Source organism: Camelus dromedarius, chromosome 23 (assembly GCF_036321535.1).
Source record: "Camelus dromedarius isolate mCamDro1 chromosome 23, mCamDro1.pat, whole genome shotgun sequence".
Classification (NCBI taxonomy): domain Eukaryota; kingdom Metazoa; phylum Chordata; class Mammalia; order Artiodactyla; family Camelidae; genus Camelus; species Camelus dromedarius.
Genome location: NC_087458.1, coordinates 18313455 through 18331686, shown reverse-complemented (window position 1 = coordinate 18331686; position 18232 = coordinate 18313455). Strand labels below are relative to the sequence as shown.

Sequence of the window (18232 nt, the reverse complement as noted above, 5' to 3'; positions counted from 1 at the left end):
TTGTTGAAAGTGGGGAGACACTTTTAAGGAGAGTAGGCTCCTTGGGGTACAACTTGGTCCCCCATCATCTCCAAAAGCCACAGTATAGACAGGAGGTTCGTGAGAGCCCCAGGCCAGGGATACAGTCTGTCAGCGCAGAATAGAAGTGGATGTGTCTGAGCAGGAAATATGTGACATGAGCCCTTAGTCTTTCAAGAATTGGACATCCATTGATCAGGAGTGAAGCCCCTTAAGATGGGAAGTTGGAACAGTGGCCATAGTCAGAGAGGTCAACTAGGGGAGGAAGTGAATTACTGCAAGAAGGGAGGCCTATTTGCTCAAAAGCCCATATATTCATACAGAAAGCGAGGTAGACAGAGACAAAAGGCAGCCCCTGGACCTCCCGGAAATTCCATGGAGGGGAAGGTCTCGGGAGAGCCCAGGAGGGAGGCTGACTTTGCTCTCCCTGTAGTGGGGCCTGAAGCCTCTTCAAGGAGACACTTATTTCCACCCCGGAAGTGGACAACCAGTGCCCCTGGGCTGGTAACCCATGAGATGCTACCAATAGAGTCCCAACCAGACCTGGAAGGGAGGCCATAGGACCTAGGCAGGAAGGCCCAGGCAATAGGGACTCGAGGCCTGGCTCCCGGGAAACTTCCCCAAGTCCATGTCACAGAAGCCCTGTCTGCTAGACAGGATGTGTCTCCCTTCTAGCCAAGGAGCAAGGCAGAAAAGAGTCTGAAAGGGGAAGTGTTGCCGCCTCTGATCAGAAGTCCTCCTCTATATGGGGTATTTGGCCTTAAGAAGAGCCAAGTCCCTCATGGATCGGTCTGGCCAGTGGCCATATTCCCCGGTTACTATGTAGCCTCGACGTTTCTTCTTGAAGGCCGAGGCCCCCGAAGGGGACAAGTCCAGGAGTGTCCTCCACTGGGGGGGTTGGGCAGACCCAGGGCAGCCCTGATGGCAGCCATGTTGCCCAGCAGGCCTTGAGCCCTGAGTCTTGCATCCCCGAGCTGAGCCAGCAGGATGGGACTGCCAGGGTTCGGGTCTCTTTGGTCGTTCCCCATGAGCTGGAGGTGCTGGGTCAAGGCCAGGAAGGGCCCCTGGACACGGCTCAGATGTTCCCCATCATCCAGGGCATGCCAGGTCTTGAAGGAGATGTCGGCAGGAGGCAGGCTGCTGAGCTGGAGCTCTGGGGCTGAGAAGCCAGAGTCACTCAAGGGGCTGCCTTGGCACTGGAGGTAAGTCTGCAGCACTGTTGAAGTATTCTTCCGCATGTAGAGTGCTGGGTCGTAGGCTTGACTGATGCGCTCAGCTGGGGACATGGAGGCTCCTGGAGTGAGGAGTGGCAGCAGCAGGGTCAGCAGGCAGCGGAGGGCCAGCGGGCAGCCCATGCTCTTGTCTTCGCTCCTTCCTCCCTGCACTCTCTGGGTAGTTCTGGGGCACCTCCCTACTCATAAATCTTAATTTAGGAATGCACATACTGTTTCCAAGCACGTGCCCTCCATACCTCAGGTAAACTGTAAAATTAACCTAAAAGGCCCTTGGTGGTATGGAGTGTAGTTGTGACTGCTTCCAGATCATTGTCTGCCCGATTCAGATCCCACCCTGTGAGCGAGCATTTTTTGTTCCTCCGTCCTCCAGTGACACAGTTTCTGTTGGTCAGTTTGAGTTGGTTTCGAAGATTTGGAATTAAGTGCTTCTTTTACTGGAGGATGTCGTCAGTAAAAACCTAGAGACACATGAACAAATTATATCAGGAGGCCCACTCCTAAGGATTGAGAATAATTCTTCCTTTGCTATTATTTGCTGGCTGAATCCTGGAGGGTCCATCTGAGAAGCACGTGGCTGGTATAGTGGTGGCAGCAGCGATGGTGGAGGTAACAGGCCTCAGGGTTTGGTGGGGGACATGAGGACCGAAGAGTGATCCTACTTGGAAAGTGCTACTGGAGAATCCATGGAGAGCAAGGGCTATACTCTTTGATTAGGCAACAGGGAACAGAGCCAGGCAACAGTTTTCAAATCCTTTGATTCAGACAATTGAAAAGGTCCGCAGTCTCTTCAGCTCTAGTTAATTCACTGTGTAAGTAACACCCTATATTGTCTCACTGAATGTTCACTTTTGAGGTAGATAACAGCATTCATTTCTTCTCATTTTCCAAATGAGGACACTTAAGGCTCAGAGAGGCTAAGTAACCTGGCCAAGGCCTCACAGCTAAAGGCACAGCTGGGATTATAATCTGGGTTGAATTCTAGAGTCAGAGCTTTCAACCAGTACACACGGCTCCCAGTTGCTGTATGGTTGTATTTATTCTGATTGCCATGTGGGTTGTCTTTTACTCATAAACTTAGCTGTTGATGGACTGTCCTTGCTCCTTTGCATAGCTGAGGTCATCTGAGGTAATTCATCGAGTTGGCAGAAGAAAAGAATGTGAGTAGAAGAGGAGACAAAAGGAACGTCAGTCAGTGAAACCAGTGTTTGGTCATCAAATATTTATTTTGCAACACTTTGTGTCAGGCAGTGTTTTAGCTGAACAAGACATGGTTTCTCTCAAGAACTCACCATTCATTGGGAGACAGACACAAAAAGAAAAGTGTACCTCAGTAGGAAAAGAGCAATGACAGTGGTATACGGGGTGTACTCACTACGAAAAGGCAGTCAGCTCTGCTTCGGGGATTCAGGGCAGGCTTCACAGAGGGAGGTAATCAAGCTCTCCCTTGAGAGACAGTCAGGTGTGGATTCGAGTGGCCGGCAGAGGCAACAGCTTGTGTCGAAGTGATGAGGCAGGACACAGTTCACAGTTTAGTAGTACTGGATGGCAGCGTTTGAAGTGGAGGGGAAGCTGCAGGACCAGATTCTGGTGACCTGGGCAAAGGGACTCAGATCATGAAGACGCTCCTCTCCCAGGCTAAGGAATTGGGTTATTATCTCTAATCAAGGGAGGAACGTTGAAGGATTTCTGAATGGAAAGCGACGTGACTGCATTGGATCCTTTCTGGCTGCCCCTCTATATACACCTTCCATCATCTATGCTCTGCTCTGTGGCTTAGGAGGCTGACCTCCACGGACGACATCAGTTCTACTGGTATCCTAGGACTGCCATAACAAAGGACCACAGCCTGGGTGGCTTGTTCTTTCACAGTTCCGGAGGCTAGGAGTCTGGAATTGTTGGCAGGGTTTTTCCCTTTGGAGATTTTGAGGGGGAACCTGTTCCATGTCTCTCCCTAGCTTCCAGTGTTTGCTTGCATGACAATCCTTAGTTTGTAGGTGCATGGCTCCAATCTCTCTGCCTGTTTTCACAGGGCATTCTCCACTGTGTCTGCATCTCTGTGTGTCTTATCCTCTTTTATAAAAAGTCATATTGGATCTAGCTCACCTTACTCCAGCATGATCTCATCTTAACTTATATACATTTGCAAAGATCCTATTTCTAAGCAAGGTTACATTCACAAGTGCCAGGGGTTAGGACTTGAATATATCAATTCAAGCCACAACAGTCAGCAACCTTGCCTTCTGAGTTTGGTTGGATCAGGCCATTGGGGAGCATGGGCAGAGGATCAGCAGGAGGGAAGAGAATGAGATCAGGCAATTTACTTTCCCAGCGCTGTACTTCTGGGGTCACCATGGACTGCCTTTCTTGGTCGGCTGAAGGTTATAGCTGTTGAGAGGTGGTATCTCTCTCCTATTCATAATTGGTTTCTCCCCTTGCCTCATTAGGTCTATGGATGGTAAGAGCACCTCACTGTTACTAGTCTGGGAGTATTTCATTCAATTGTAGGATTTCCCTACACTCTGCCCAAACCATTTGACATAATCTTGATATTAAAATTTCCACAAATTACCTAATTTGGAGTACTGTCTTATCACCACCAGGATCTTGATGGAAAGAAACAATGACAATCTTTTTATTTTAGAGTAACTGTGTAGGTAGCAGAGTAGAATGTGAGTTGGAAAAGGAAGCAAAAAAGCAGGTACTGCGACTCAAGAGGAAGACAGTACAATAATTCAGATAAGAGGTGATTAGACCTGAACTGGGCTGATAGCAGTTAGGATGGAGAGGGGAGGGGGAATAAACAATTTGGAAATAGAATTATTGTGACTTAGCACAACGCTCATAATCAATCAGACTCATCCTCACCAAATACTTACTAGGTAAGAGGAAATTCTGTCCTGTAGTTTATCTGGCACCAATTTCGAAAAAAGCGAAGATTTACAGATCAGTAGAAGGGAGGCGAGTAGGATAGGAGCCGCCCAGACTTTCAGATAATGTGACCTGGAGGCAGGCTTGGAGGAATCAGGAACTACTCGAGTTCTTAAGGGCTTCAGTGTCCTGTCCCACTGGGTCAGGATGGCCGTTCGGGCTCCATCCCATTTTCCAGGGCCCATTAGGCGATACTGATAAGGAGTACATGGTCCAAAGAAAACTTCCCAAGCTAGCCTGGGATCCTGGAGGAACAGAAGTGGGATACTGGGCTTCGTGCCTATGCATGCAGCGAGGTCATCCATGTAGGAAATGTAGTCAAGTTTGTCTCCACTGGGATCTTTCATCAAACCCCTGACAGGGAAAAAGACAGATCACTTTTCATTTTCAAGTTACAAGTTACTGCTCCTCCCACCATTTTGTTTCTTTTTATCAGATTCAAACCACGCTGGGAATGTTCTTCTGTGTTGGAAAGGAAAGAACAAGAGGAGTTTACTTAGATGGGGTATTTGTGAGTGTATTTAATTTTGTTAAGGAGATGGTAAAAGGAGGCAGTTGGAAGAGGAGCTTGAGATAATGTTTTAGGTTCTTGAATTTGATATGAGAGTAATCAGATCAGCCCAAATAAAATAGTTGTTGAATAAATTAACATAGTCAGAAAGCATCACATTTATGGCCACCTAAATTGTTTTTATTGATGTTAATTGTGAGTTGAGAGGGCCATACTTGGTGTAACAGTACTGAACATGACATAGATATAAGTACAGTTGACCCTTGAACAATGGCGGGGTTAGGGGTACCAACCCCTCCATGTATCCATGTGAAATTTTGTTTTCCCCCAAACTTAATTACCATACTAATTAGTTATTAGTAGTTAACCAGAAGCCATGGTGACAATATCAACAGCAGATTAACATATAGTTTGTATGTTATATGATTACTTTCTGTGTTCTTATAATAAAGTAAGCTAGAAAAAATATTATTAAGAAAATAATTAGGAAGAGAAAATGCACTTACAGTACTGTCCTGTATTTATCAATACCATAAGTTTATGTCACCTGTTTATAAGACGAATCATCTATCAGTACCTATGTCAATACTGTCTTCTATGATACCAAACACTGTCGATGTTATATGTACTCCTAACACTAGATATCAAAACTGAAAAGATAATGTGAAAAAGAAACTCATGCTTATTTACAAGCATAATGAGCGATGCATTGATTATTAAGAAGCAGCAATATGATTGCTTTACTGTAGCCTAGCGTAATTGATATGACTGCTTCACTGCAGCCTGGCCTATGCATGAATGAATGAATCATTACAAAATTCTTATGGCATAGAGTCTTACAGTCATATTCATAATACAGTATTGGAAACATTGTTACATTAAAAAAAACTCCACTTACCTGTGATGATAGGCTGATAGTTTTTCCAAATATGAGAGGCAGACTGTACAGTAATGTAATTCTTTGAAAGCAAAGTTGGAGAATAGAAAACCAACACATTATTAATTTTATATTACTGCAAATATCACTCAGCTCATGCCTATGTAAGGATGGACGATCCATTTCAACACAAGTCTTGTGATATTTTTACATGATAAATACTTGAGCAATGTTTATGATAAGACAAAAACTTCTCATACAGTTCTTGCCATGTAGTTATTAGATGTTCATATGAAGACACTTGCACGCATGTACAACATGTCTGTTAACTGTATGGCATGATGATGATTTACTATTCATTAAAGGAAAGTGGATCATCATAAGAGTCTTCATCCTTGTTGTCTTCATGGTGAGTAGGCTGAGGACGAGGAGGAAGACGGGTCGGTCTTCCTGTCCCAGGGATGGCAGAGGTGGAAGAGGTGGAGGAGGTGGAAGGGGAGGCAAGAGAGGCAGGCACACATGGTGTAACTTTACGGAAATACATTGTAATTTCTGTCTGACTTTTTTCCTTTTTCATTTCTCTAAAACATTTCTATATGGTACCAATTCCTCTCCCATCATTTGCTTTAGTTTCAGTGCCTGTATAATAGAAGGGTCCACGTCATAAAGGAAGTCAAAATCAGTCTTAATCAACTGGAACCCTTCTGCTAGATTGTCTAATGTCAATTTGTTTTCTGGCACTGCTTCTTCTATATCTTCTTCCTCATCGTCTGATGCTGGTTCGGAAGAACTCATCTCCATCAAGTCATCTTCTGTTAATTCCTCTCGTGTGGTATATATTAGCTCTTGAATTTCTCCGAGATCCATATCTTGAAACCTCTCACCTCCCCCATCCCCCACTTTTTTTTTTTCCCATATCCACAATCTGCTTCAGGATCTCCTTGATTGGCTCTCTCGCAAATCTGGTGAAATCGTGTACAACATTTGGACACAGTTTTCTCCAGCAGGAATTTATTGTTTCAGGCTTGCTGGCTTTCAAGGCTTTTTCTATAACCATGATGGCATCTTCAGTGGTGCAATCTTTCCAGACTTTCATGAGGTTCTCTCTATTAGGGTTCTCTTCCGTAGCTTTGGCAATCCTTTCCATGGAGCACTTTGATGCCTTGTGTTGAAATCGTGGGGTTCTGGGTGGCCAGGGTCATTGTCCAATATCAAAGGAACTTTAAAATGTAGTCATTTGCCAGCAAGATACTTCCTGATTTCAGGGACAAAACATCAATGTAACCAATCCAGAAAAAGGGTTCTTGTGTTCCAGGCCTTCTTGTACAACCAAAAGACTGGCAGTGGGTATTTATCTTTTCCCTTCAAGGCTTAGGGGTTAGCAGCTTTATAGACCAGGGCAGTCCTGATCATAAACCCGACGGCATTTACACACAACAGAAGAGTTAGCCTATTCTTTCTGCCTTGAATCCTGGTGCTCACTTCTCTTCGTTACCAATACATGTCCTTTGTGGCATTCCCCCCCACCCCGCCAGAATAGGGTGCTTTAGTCTGCATTAAAAATCTGTTCAGGTAGATATCCTTTCTCTCTTTCTCCTCATCTTAATGACGTCTGGGAACTCACCTGCTGCCTTTGGGTCAGCAGAAGCTGCTTCTCCTGTTATCTTGACATTTTCTTTAAGCCAAAAGTCTTTCTAAAATTATCAAACCATCCTTTTCTGGCATTGAGTTCTTCAGCTTTAAATTCTTCACCTTCCTTTTGCTTTAAGTTGTCATTAACGATTTCACTTTTTCTCAAATCATTTTAGTCTACAGGAATGCCTTTCTTACAGCAATCCTGCACTGACATAAAAGCTGCATTTTCAATACAAGATAAAAAGGTATTTCATAAAAAAAGTGCAAGGTTTTCATGCCTGCTGGCATAGCTACAGTGATGGCTTCACAAATTTTCTTTTTTCTTTTTTTTTTTTTACAATGGTCTTTATACTGGATTCATTAATCTTAAAATGAGAGGCAACTATAGCTGCAGACCTCAATTTACTGTACATATCAAGCAATTCAACTTTTCCTTGTAATGTTATGACTCTTTTTCTGCTTCTTGGGAGCACTGCCAGCATCACTAGTGGCATTTTGGTTGGGTCCCATGGTGTTATTCAAGGTTTACGGTAATGCACTAAACACGATGAAAAATATGTGAGAACTGTGAGAGATCATTTTACTGTGATATAAGATTTACCGGAGAGATGAACTGCTCAGGCAGAGATGATTAGCATCACATAGCGTTTTAAGCAGATACTCGAAACACCTGAGCTCAGCACAATAGCGACAGGAGGTGGCCACGAAGTTATTACAGCAGTACAATGTGCACTACAGTTAATTTTACGCTGTTATGATTTAATGCTGCATCTTTACATCTGCTTACATTTCTCTTGATTGTAAATGTATGGTCTGTGTGAGTGCAAGTTTTGATAAATTTAAAACTTTATAATAGATTTTTGTATATTTGATGGTAGTAAATGATAAAATAGTATCTACATATATTTTACGCATTAATGACACCTGTTTTCCTTAATTTTTTCAATATTTCTAGGCTTTGTAATTTGCGAGTTTTTTCAAATTTTCACAAATCTCCTCAAATTTTTCTAGTATGTTGAAAAAAATCTGCTGATGAGTGGACCTACACAGTTCAAACCCATGTTGTTCAAGGGTCAGCTGCACAGTGTATCTGAAGGCTCTGTTGTTTATAAATGTTCACGATAATGCCAATGTCATTCTTTCAATCAATCAATCAATCTTAAGTGTCTATCACATGACAGGCACCATTCTAGGTACCAGGAGTTCAACAGTGAGTAGAACAAAGGCCTTGCTGTCAAGGAACTTACATTCTAACAGTGGAAATCAGCAGGCTATAAAAAACCTTGCCAACTATATATATAATATATCAAGTGGTAATAGTTACTATGGAGAAATATGAAGGCGGGTAAAGGGGAGAGACAGTGATGAGACCAGTTGGTGTTGTCAGAGAAGGCATCTCTCTTATGAGGTGATATCTGAGCAGAGTGAGCCTGCAGGTATTGGGTGGAGGGAGAACATTCCAGGCAGAGAGAACAGTAAGTTTCTGGGGGCAAGTGAACAAAGGATTGCCATCTGGTAGGGGCCAGCCTCCATGTTTTGCTGAGGCGAACTGGTGCCCCCATTGGACACGTCTAAGGCCATAAATCTCGTTGGTGGAAGAGTTAGGACTAAAAACAGATTCTTCTGACTCCTAATGTGATTATTCCAACCTGCCATACTGCTTCTCTACGAATGGCTTAAATGGCTTTAAATATTTAAAGCCTTTTTTTTTTGTAATGAAATATATTGGTAAGTTTTTCCTGCAGTAGGTTATATTTCATACCTTTCTATGAGCTGCTCCTTTTTCACAACTTCAGCCATCAGTTTTTGAGATGGAGGTATCTTACAGAGTCCTGTGAGAGAAGTCAGAAACAACGCTGAAGTCGCATGTGGCTTTTCCTTTGAGTTCTCCTCCCTCTCATTTCTGTCCTCCCACTGCTCCAAGCTCAGAACATGTGATGGTCAAAGCTCAGAATGGAATTAGAGTGCAGAGGGTAATTTTCTGGAGGTAAAATCCCCCTCCAAATTCACTTAACCAGGGTACTCTCCTGCTGGAATTGTGAGGACAGATCAGATGCCCCGTGCCCAGCCCTCAGCCTGCGTCACTGCACTGGTCACCACTGATCATCAGCACCTGCCCCTCTTCATCTGCTCACACATTACATATATCTATACATAGTATTATTTATATCATGTTGTATATATACATTGACATTTTATTGTGTGTGTGTGTATATTAAATCTGTTAGCTGGTTACATATTATCACTTAAATTAACCCTGTTTTTATAACCCTGTTTTGGCACATCATCACTTTTGTTACATGGGGAGCCTCAGGCATGGAAGGGGCCTGGCAATCTCTGTCTCACAAAGGCTCTGTCTGCTTGAGTTATCGTGAGGATGAGGATGTGCTTGTTCTCAATAGCCCACCTAGGCAGTCTCTGCTCTTCTGGCCAGTCCTGCCCCTGTCAGTGGCCAAGTGCTGATGCCAGGGGTGGGGTTACCATCCGCGTGAGAAAGATCTGACTTAGTTCTACAGCGTGCTTGCCACTGGGATCATTTTATTCTGTATGAAGCTGGAAAGACTTCACTCGGTGACTCCCAGATTGTCCCTTGGAGGCTCTCTGGAAAGGCACGCGATCACTCTTATGGTGTGATCTAATCAAGTTTTGTTTTGTCAGCTCTACCATTCTGATAAGCATTTTTGAGCTCATTATAAAATACTTAAAAAAAAAAAGCAAGTACTTAAGAGTCTTCTGTGGTTTTAATATAATTGGAAAGTGCAGTGAAAGCACTTTAATTGTCCTTAAAGAAATAAACATTTGTGATAATTGAATGAAAGGCTGCGGAATTTCTTTTGTAATGTAAACAAATGAGATTAACCTCCTCTCCTCCACTCTCAACCCCCTCAAATTCAAATATCATATTTGTCCACTTAGGAGAACATTGTACAGTATGGTTGATATCTATTACATGTGTACAGTGGGATGGAAGTCAACACTACTTAGTATTGCATTATATGCTATTTATAAATTATTGATGATTGTTTTTATTCATTAGGGGCAAAATTCTGCTAAAGAACAGCTGATTGGCCCAACTGTGACTCATTTTTATATTTTTAAATAATACAAATGCAATTCTTTAAAATGCTCACAAATCTAAAACCTGCCCTGTTCTAGAGAACAGATAATAATATCTAGAGATAATAACAGCATTAGTAAGAAAGGCAGCTACAGTTAATAAGCATTTACTATGTGTCAAGTAGTGTGCTAACTGCTTTGTGGACATTATCCATTTTATGAAATCCTTGTAAAGAGGTTTTCTTATCCCCATTTTATAGGCAACGGGGCTGAGAAGTAAAGAGGTCCTTGCAAAGCTAGTGAGCTTCAGAGTTGGGATTGGACCCTGGTAGCCCAGACTCCTGTCACCTGTGCTCACACAGTGATAACTGACAGCAGTTAGTGTCCAGTGTCTGCAATGTTTTTATGGGCATGTCTTAAAAGTCACTATCTCCTTAGGTCCCAAGTTTATTCACAGTGTGTATTATTCCGATGTCTTTCTCAGGAAGCAATATAAAATTCTACTGCTGGAAATAAATGGAAAGACTTAAGAGGAAATAGCTTGACTTGAGTGGAATGGAATAGGATCCCGAAGCTTCTAATAATTTCAGTTAATCTGAGAACTGTGATTATATTCTGTTGTCCAAATTTATCCCATCCACAAAGCCAAAGCCTCTTTTTCCCCAGTCACATCGGTGACATGAACACACCCACCATAATATTACACATGTATAAAATTAATTCTCTATTAAAAATTTTTTAAGCATGTTTTATGTTAATTTAGCTCACATTTGTTTGATTTTAGCCAAATCTCAAGGCACTAGTTTCAAGACTCACTTGGTCACATAGGGCTTTAAACAGACTGCAGGTACCTTTGAATACTCTCGTGGCCCATCGTGCTTGGAGCTCTGTGCCTGCTAAGATGGAGCCTGTGAGGCTGATGAAGCCAATGATAGCGAGTGTTGTCCTCTCTAGGTTTGAGGGAAAGACCTGCTTGTAAAGGAATATCTTCTTTGTACAAAGGCTTTTGAGAGGTTCTTCAAGAAAGGGGAAAGAAAATGTGTATCCTGTAGTGAAGATCACAATGTCGATGTTTTCTTCCACTGTCCCGTCTTCAAAGAGAGCAGAAGTTTCTGTAAACTCCTTCACGCTGGTCTTCACAGTGACTGTCCCACAGAGGATACAGGTTGGCAGCTCATCGTTCACAATTCTTTTTGATTTTTTCCTTTGACACAGAGGAGAAAATTATTCACTGTAGTTACACTTATGAGACGCTCAGCAAATGATTTATTTAGTCAATTCAGGGAAATTATCCACCACACCAAAGGAGTGAATTGACTAATGTCTAATTCAAAGTGTTCTATGTGGCTTAGTGTTTTGATAATATGCTTGTTTTCCTGCTCCCAGTAGAAGGCATGTGGAAGATGACTAAACCTACTCTTTCCTGCCCAGGGCTTTAAATTCTTTACCTTTTGGAATTAATTCCTGGAGCAATGTTGGGATGGAGTATAAACAATCCATATGATAACCAGTTTGGGGTCTTATATCACGCAGGCCTCAAAGGATTGACATTTAGCAAAGAGGAAATTTCAAGGAACTTTTTGGATTAAAAAAAATCTGAATTTATTGATAGTGATAAATATCTTCATTATGAATATCATTCTACCTAATCACAGCAGACATAATGTCTTTATAAAATTTACATGTCAAATCATCTGTTGCCATTAATTTTCTTTGTAAGTTGAAAGCTCTCTTTGCAAATAAAAATATCTGGGTCAAGCATATAATAAAAATCACATTTAATGACCTTACATGCATTTCAAAGGTTTTCTTTTCCTTCCCAATGTGCAGCTCTATACAGATGTGTATTAAAATATAGAATTCCAGAAATTCCTATTGGCAATTCATACCTCTAATCATTCAGCCAGAGCAGAATTTATTAAAGGGTAATGAGAGCTGGCCATCTGCACTCACTGGTGCTGCAAATATTCTATTTGTGGATGGCAGCCACCCTGAGATTCCTTGAGGTCTATTTAAATTTCCTGATATTCAAACTGGAAATAAAGTTTTCATCCTTCATTTTCCTCTAGACTCGTGAATTACTACTTCTGTTACCAGACAGAGATCACTCCTGTTTCAAGAACTGCTGTGGTACTGAGGGACATTGTCTTCCGAAAATAAGCTTAGAACAGGACAAACAAAGGCAATGTCACAATTATTGAACATTTTGAGCTCTGAATAAAATAGAAGGAGAAATATTGATTCAATAACTTTACCACTAAACAAAAAAATAAATACCCCTTTGTAATACTTAATCCATAATTCGCATGATCAAATCTTTTATTCATGTGCCTCTCTTGAATCCACTTTAGTACCCACGAAGGCAGAACTTGTGCAATAAAATTATGGTGTCTTCTTGTAACCATCATATTAAGCGGGTAGCCCCCATCTGAACAGCGGCTGATAACCCAGGTACCGGTTCTAGTACTGAGAAATACCTAAAAAGCAAGGCAAGAAGGATAAATACATGTGCAACAGATTTGTGCCCCCTATCATTTTGTAGTATTTTTCTTCAATATGTTTCAAATGATCTTATAACTTTCTGGTCTTACAACATCAGAGGACCGGTGAACTTGCACCCAGATCTGCAAATGACTAGCTGCTTCTATTGCTGTCACTGTTTTCATAAATCACTTTGACCTGATCTATGTCTCTGTTAAGGCCTTTCATCCTGTTTAATATCAAGAATAATAGTACTAGCAGATATGGGGTATTGATCTGGCAATTTTTCACATGTAAATAATGCAGGATTTAAAGTGAGGTTTTGAGGAAGCAATTTTAACTGTAACAAATAAAAATCTATTCTTTCCAGATCTAATCATTGTACTATAATTTATGGTAAAGTGGAATAGGTTTCTAATTTGTGAATTTATGCTTGGAATTTCTTAAATTATTATGTACACCTCTTGGACAAAGTAGGGGGGTTTTATCTTAAAACAAAGAATGAATCTGACTCCTAATTAAAAATTTGGAGATGTTCAGTAAACAATCTCCCTTTCTATTTTTATGTGGTTTTTTTTTTTTTTCCCTCCCAGAATTACAAAGAGAGAGGGTAAAAGAAACATAATTGGTGCGGATGGAGCATTTGCCCATTGGGTCTTGTTTCAGGAGCATCTCTGAAAAATGCCTAGTGGTCTGGTATCCATATAATTTTCCTAGACCTTTCCTGGAGATGGTTCAGTATTGTAAAGCATGGATTTTTAAATATTTCAGGGAGGATCATGAGAGGATTTAAAGATTTTCAATTTCTTTTGTTTTTTTCACTCACCCCTGTGTCCACATAACTTAGTAACTGGCCATGTGTTTCATAATCTTGAATACCTCTCTCCAGAAACCAGAAATGATGCAGGGGGTGGGATTCAGAGATGCTGTACCTGAGCTGCCGTTCGACTGAGCTCCACTGCAACATCCCCTCCAGTGTTCCCAAGACCGATCACTAGGACGCGTTTGCCCTGAAAGCCTTCTGGGATCTTGTACTCTTGACTGTGCAGGATCTGGCCTTTAAACTTATGGATTCCTGAGGGGAAGAAGGGATCAGAAATATCTGGAGCTATAATTCCCTAGTTGTCAGGTATAGGGTCTGTGGGAAAAGGGAAGTCCCAGAAATACGGTAGCCCTTTGCTCCTGGGGCCAATGGCAGGAGAAGGACTAGCATATCATTCCCCATCCCATTGGATGCTGTCAGGCCAGATATTGATTTAGTGCAGCATGCCTTGTTAAAAGTATAGAACTTATATTCCATGAATGTTCCTTCTTAAAGCAATTGCTTAAGGAAATCAAGCTTGCTGCAGACAATAATAAGAAACATCTCATGCATAACCCTGAACGTCCTAGACAAGAAGTAGATTGTTGCATGTTACTTTACCCGTTAGGTATATTCTATCAGAATGTGACTGATGTATTTAACATGTTTACAAATTGAATGAAAAGTTTTTTCTTTTTTACAAGGAGAAATTTTGTGGCATGTTCTCATGTAAAAAAAGTAACTATTCTTGTGATTTAGGTTTGTTACTTCATGCTTATTTGCTTTGTGCCTTATTATATGCTTAATGTTTTATTATATTGTCGCTTATTTATAGTTTATTCTTATATTATTTATATTTGTGTTTCTGATTGATCTTTCAAGTTCCTAACACTCTGTCAACAGAAGTATCACTATGATATTTATACACTGTATATGAAAAGGCTACCAAATATTCCACCTCTTTTTTTTTGGATAATTGTCTCCTTGGTATATATAAGACAGAAATCATGGATTTGTATAAAGTAAAGATGGTAGTAACAGTGAAAACATAGAGCTGTTTACAGTGGTGGCTATGTCACTGGCAAAGCCCATTAACAATTCCTGGGAAATAAAAATAGAATCTGGCTAATAAAGTCTAACCTTTGTTTTTTTCCTTTGTGCTTAGTCTAATTTCACTTGCTCATAGGGTGCTGTGTGCAGAGGCCTTGCACCAGGCCCTTCAGACCAGAGTTCCTACGGCAAAACAGCTGCACCTGACACTTCAGCACAGGTGGGCCATGTGCAGAGATGCTGCACCCGGGACTGCAATCTGGAGCCGTGAGCAGCACAGCTGTGCCCGACCCACAAGCGCTCTGCCACCCTCCCTGCTGACAGACTGTAAAGCAGCCCCACTGCTGGCCTGTTGGGGAGAAGGGGTACTCTGGAGCCAGAGCTCGCACCTCTCCATTCTTTGATCAAAGAATAAGGCCTTTCCTCTGCTTCTGAACCAAACTTGGTCTCCTCCTATCGGCTGAAACAACACTGGCAGGAGGACCCTTGCTGGGCATCTACACAAAATGTTGGGTAAGAAATTTTGGCGACTCAGATGAGGCAGACTGTGGCCTTTTCACCTGCACCTGCCCACTAAGGCTCCAGGCTCGCTTTGGCTCTAGTGGGAGGTTGGCAGAAACATTGGGAGGTTCCAGAGGGGATGACTGACTCTGGTCTTTGAGTTCACTGTGATGGGGTAGCTGCTGTCTTCTGCTGAACTCAGAGCAACTCTGCCCAGCAACCTGAACCTGGTGTGGTGCGCACACACTGTAGCCCCCAGAGTAATCAGGACTGGGCCCCCTTGAGGGAGTCATAATGTGCCTCCATTGGGAATCTGAGACTGAAACTCAGGCGTGTCTGCTTGCCACCACTGGCTGGCCTTCTTGTGGTGCTGGACACCCAGGGACAGTGGGGACCTGTGGACAAGAGGGAGCCACTGCAGCCTTGTCCGCTGTCCTCTTGACCCTTGTCCGAGGCAGCAGCAGTCGCATCAGGACTTTCTGCCCTCCTTGCCCACCTCCAGGGGTCAACGATAGCAGTCTCCATTGTCACCTTCAGTTTGATAAGGGAAAGCAGCCAGCCTCGTGAGCCAAGAGGCGAGCCCGGGAAAAGGATCCCTAACTAGGGCCTAACAACTAGGCTTCTGTACAAAAAGGTGAAAAGAAAGTGTAACCGAGCCTTTGGGGCTTTCCTGGGACAAACCCCCGCCCCCGCCATATCCTCCATCTGCCTCTTGTCTGTAGAAAAACTTTAGTCTCCTAAACTTCCCCGAGTTCCACAGAGTACATTTAATCAGGAAATTGAGAAAATGCAAAACGAAAACAGTCAAGCAAGACAAAATAACAATAGTTTAGCCATTAAACAAAGCCGAGGACCTTTAGTTCCTCCTCAAGGGCTATAGATAATATTCTGAGCTATATCCTTTGGGCTGTTTTGCACATACTAAACCCCACACCAGATGAAAGAAGTCAACTGTATGCTGCCCACAAGCACATAGACCCCAGACCGGTTGGAACCAGAAAGCTGATGATGTTGACTCCAGGTGACCTCACCACCAACCAATCAGAAGAATGTCCACAAGCTGATCACACAGCCCACAAGCCCCCTCCCTCACCTTATCTTTAAAAACCTTTCCCTGAGAGCCTTCGGGGAGTTCGGGCCTCTTAAGCACTAGCTGCCCTGAACGCCTTGCTTGGCGCCCTGCAGTGAACACTGCACTTGCCTTCACCACAACCCGGTGTCAGTAGATTGGATTTACCATGTGTGGGCAAACAGTGGGCCAGGTTTGGTTCAGTAACAAAATGTTGATGATCCTTTTGAAAGGAATTGAAAATGTGAAAGGGCCTTTCAAGAACTGAAAAAGGAATTGCTTCAGGCCCCTGCCTTGGCCCTACCAGATGTAGCTTAACCCTTTGACCTTTCCATTCCGGAGAGAAGAGGAACTGCTCTTGGGGTATTAGCTCTAAACTGGGACCCCTTACTCAGGTGGTTGCTTATTTCTCTAAACAATTAGATTAACCACTAAGAGATGGCCTGCCTCCTTGCCTGCGGACAGTAGCAACTACAACCTTGCTAAAGGAGGCTGAAATGTTAGCGTTTAGCCAGCCAATCACTACATGGACTACACACCAGGTTTAGGCTTTAGTAAGTTCTAAGGAAACAGAATGGCTATGCCCCAGAAGGTTGATTCAAGTTCAGGCTATGCTTTTAGGCAACCCAGCTGCTACCACGAAAACCTATCACATGGTAAATCCTGCCACCCTGCTACCCACAGAAAGGAGGCACCTGGAGCACAACTGTATACAATCTATACCAGTTGCCCTGACCTAGGAAGCGAGCCTCTCAGAAGAGGAATGGTTCACAGACGGGAGCAGTTTTATGAGAGAGGGAAAAAGTCTGGCGGGAAAATATGCAGTAACCTCTCAGATCCAAGTCATAGAAGCAAGAAGTCTACCCCCCGGGACTTCTGCCCCAAAGGCCAAGCTACTAGCCCTCACCTGACCCTTTAAGCTCAGGACAGGGGAGATCTTAAATGCTGACCCAGATTCCCAGTATGTGTATGCCAGCCTACATGCACACAGGGCTGTTTGGAAGGAAAGAGGTATGCTTACTGCAGAGAATACACAGAGGAAACATGGCTTAGGCATACTGAAGTTCTTAGAAGCAGTACAACTACCAAAAAAAAACCAAACAAACAAAAAAATCCCGTGGCAGTGACTCACTGTAGGGGCCACCAAAAGGGAGATGCAGAATTAATAAAGGGAAACAAGGGGACACAACTACCAAAAAGGGTGGCCGTAAAACCAGTAACTTGGCAAGTATCCCTCATGCCTTGAAGGCCAGATCCATCCAATTATTCCCCAGCCTACACAAAGAATTAAACAAAGCCTGAAAATGGGGCCTCAATAGAGATCGAGGAAGCCGTGGGCAGCTAGTTAATGAACACGGGCAATACTTCTTTCCCCAAACTGCACCTTGTCCAGCCATCAGGGAGGCTCGTCAAGGAACCCACTTCGGGAAGGAAGCCCTATATAACTGGTTAGTTGAGGTCATGGTAACTCCTGGCATGAAATGTATAATCAGTCAGATAGTTGAGACCTGCCCCACTGGCATAATGAATAACCCCAACACCAGCCCCCTCCCCCACCTGGCTCCCTGAGGTCCCCAGGTAAGGCCCATTCAGACCAGAGGGACATATCCTGGAGAAGGCTGGAAGATTGATTTTACTGTCATGCCGAGAGTACTGGGCAATTGCAGGTATCTCTTGATGCTAATAGACATTTTCTGGGTAGGTAGAAGCATCACCAACAGAAATAACCCCTAAATTTGGGCTCCTAGGATCCTTACAAAGCGATAGTGGTCCTGCATTTGTATCTCAAGTGATGAAGGGGTAATGAATGCCCTGGGCATAAAATGGACCTTGCATTCAGCCTGGAGACCCCAATCATTGGGGAAAGTAGAAAGATCCAATCAGACCTTAAAATGGGTCTTAGCCAAGCTATGATAGGAAAGTTAAGAAAATTGGATTAAGTTTCTTCTGATTGCCTTGCTTTGCATGTGGTTAGCCCCAAGGGATAAATCAAAGTCTATGTGAACTCCTATATAGTAGACTCATTCCCCAAGCCCAAGAGAAGGGACACCTTAACTTGATATGGAAC

The 18232-nt window shown here is 42.9% G+C and overlaps 1 protein-coding gene and 1 pseudogene across 1 annotated transcript in view; both read right to left on the bottom strand.

The window, feature by feature from the left end:
- Positions 1-488: 488 nt before the first annotated feature.
- On the bottom strand, positions 489-1755 carry LOC105092796 (cardiotrophin-2-like; annotated as a pseudogene).
- Positions 1756-2457: 702 nt separating this feature from the next.
- Positions 2458-18232, bottom strand: part of LOC105092760 (flavin containing dimethylaniline monoxygenase 4) — a 29394-nt gene continuing 13619 nt past the window's right edge. Inside the window, exons 5-10 of the mRNA XM_010984507.3 lie at positions 13675-13817; positions 12539-12738; positions 11113-11465; positions 8967-9036; positions 4130-4535; positions 2458-2845 (exon numbers count right to left, since the gene is read on the bottom strand). Of these exons, the coding sequence (XP_010982809.1) occupies positions 2783-2845; positions 4130-4535; positions 8967-9036; positions 11113-11465; positions 12539-12738; positions 13675-13817 (1235 nt within the window). The 3' untranslated portion in view covers positions 2458-2782. The remainder of the gene's footprint in view (positions 2846-4129; positions 4536-8966; positions 9037-11112; positions 11466-12538; positions 12739-13674; positions 13818-18232) is intronic.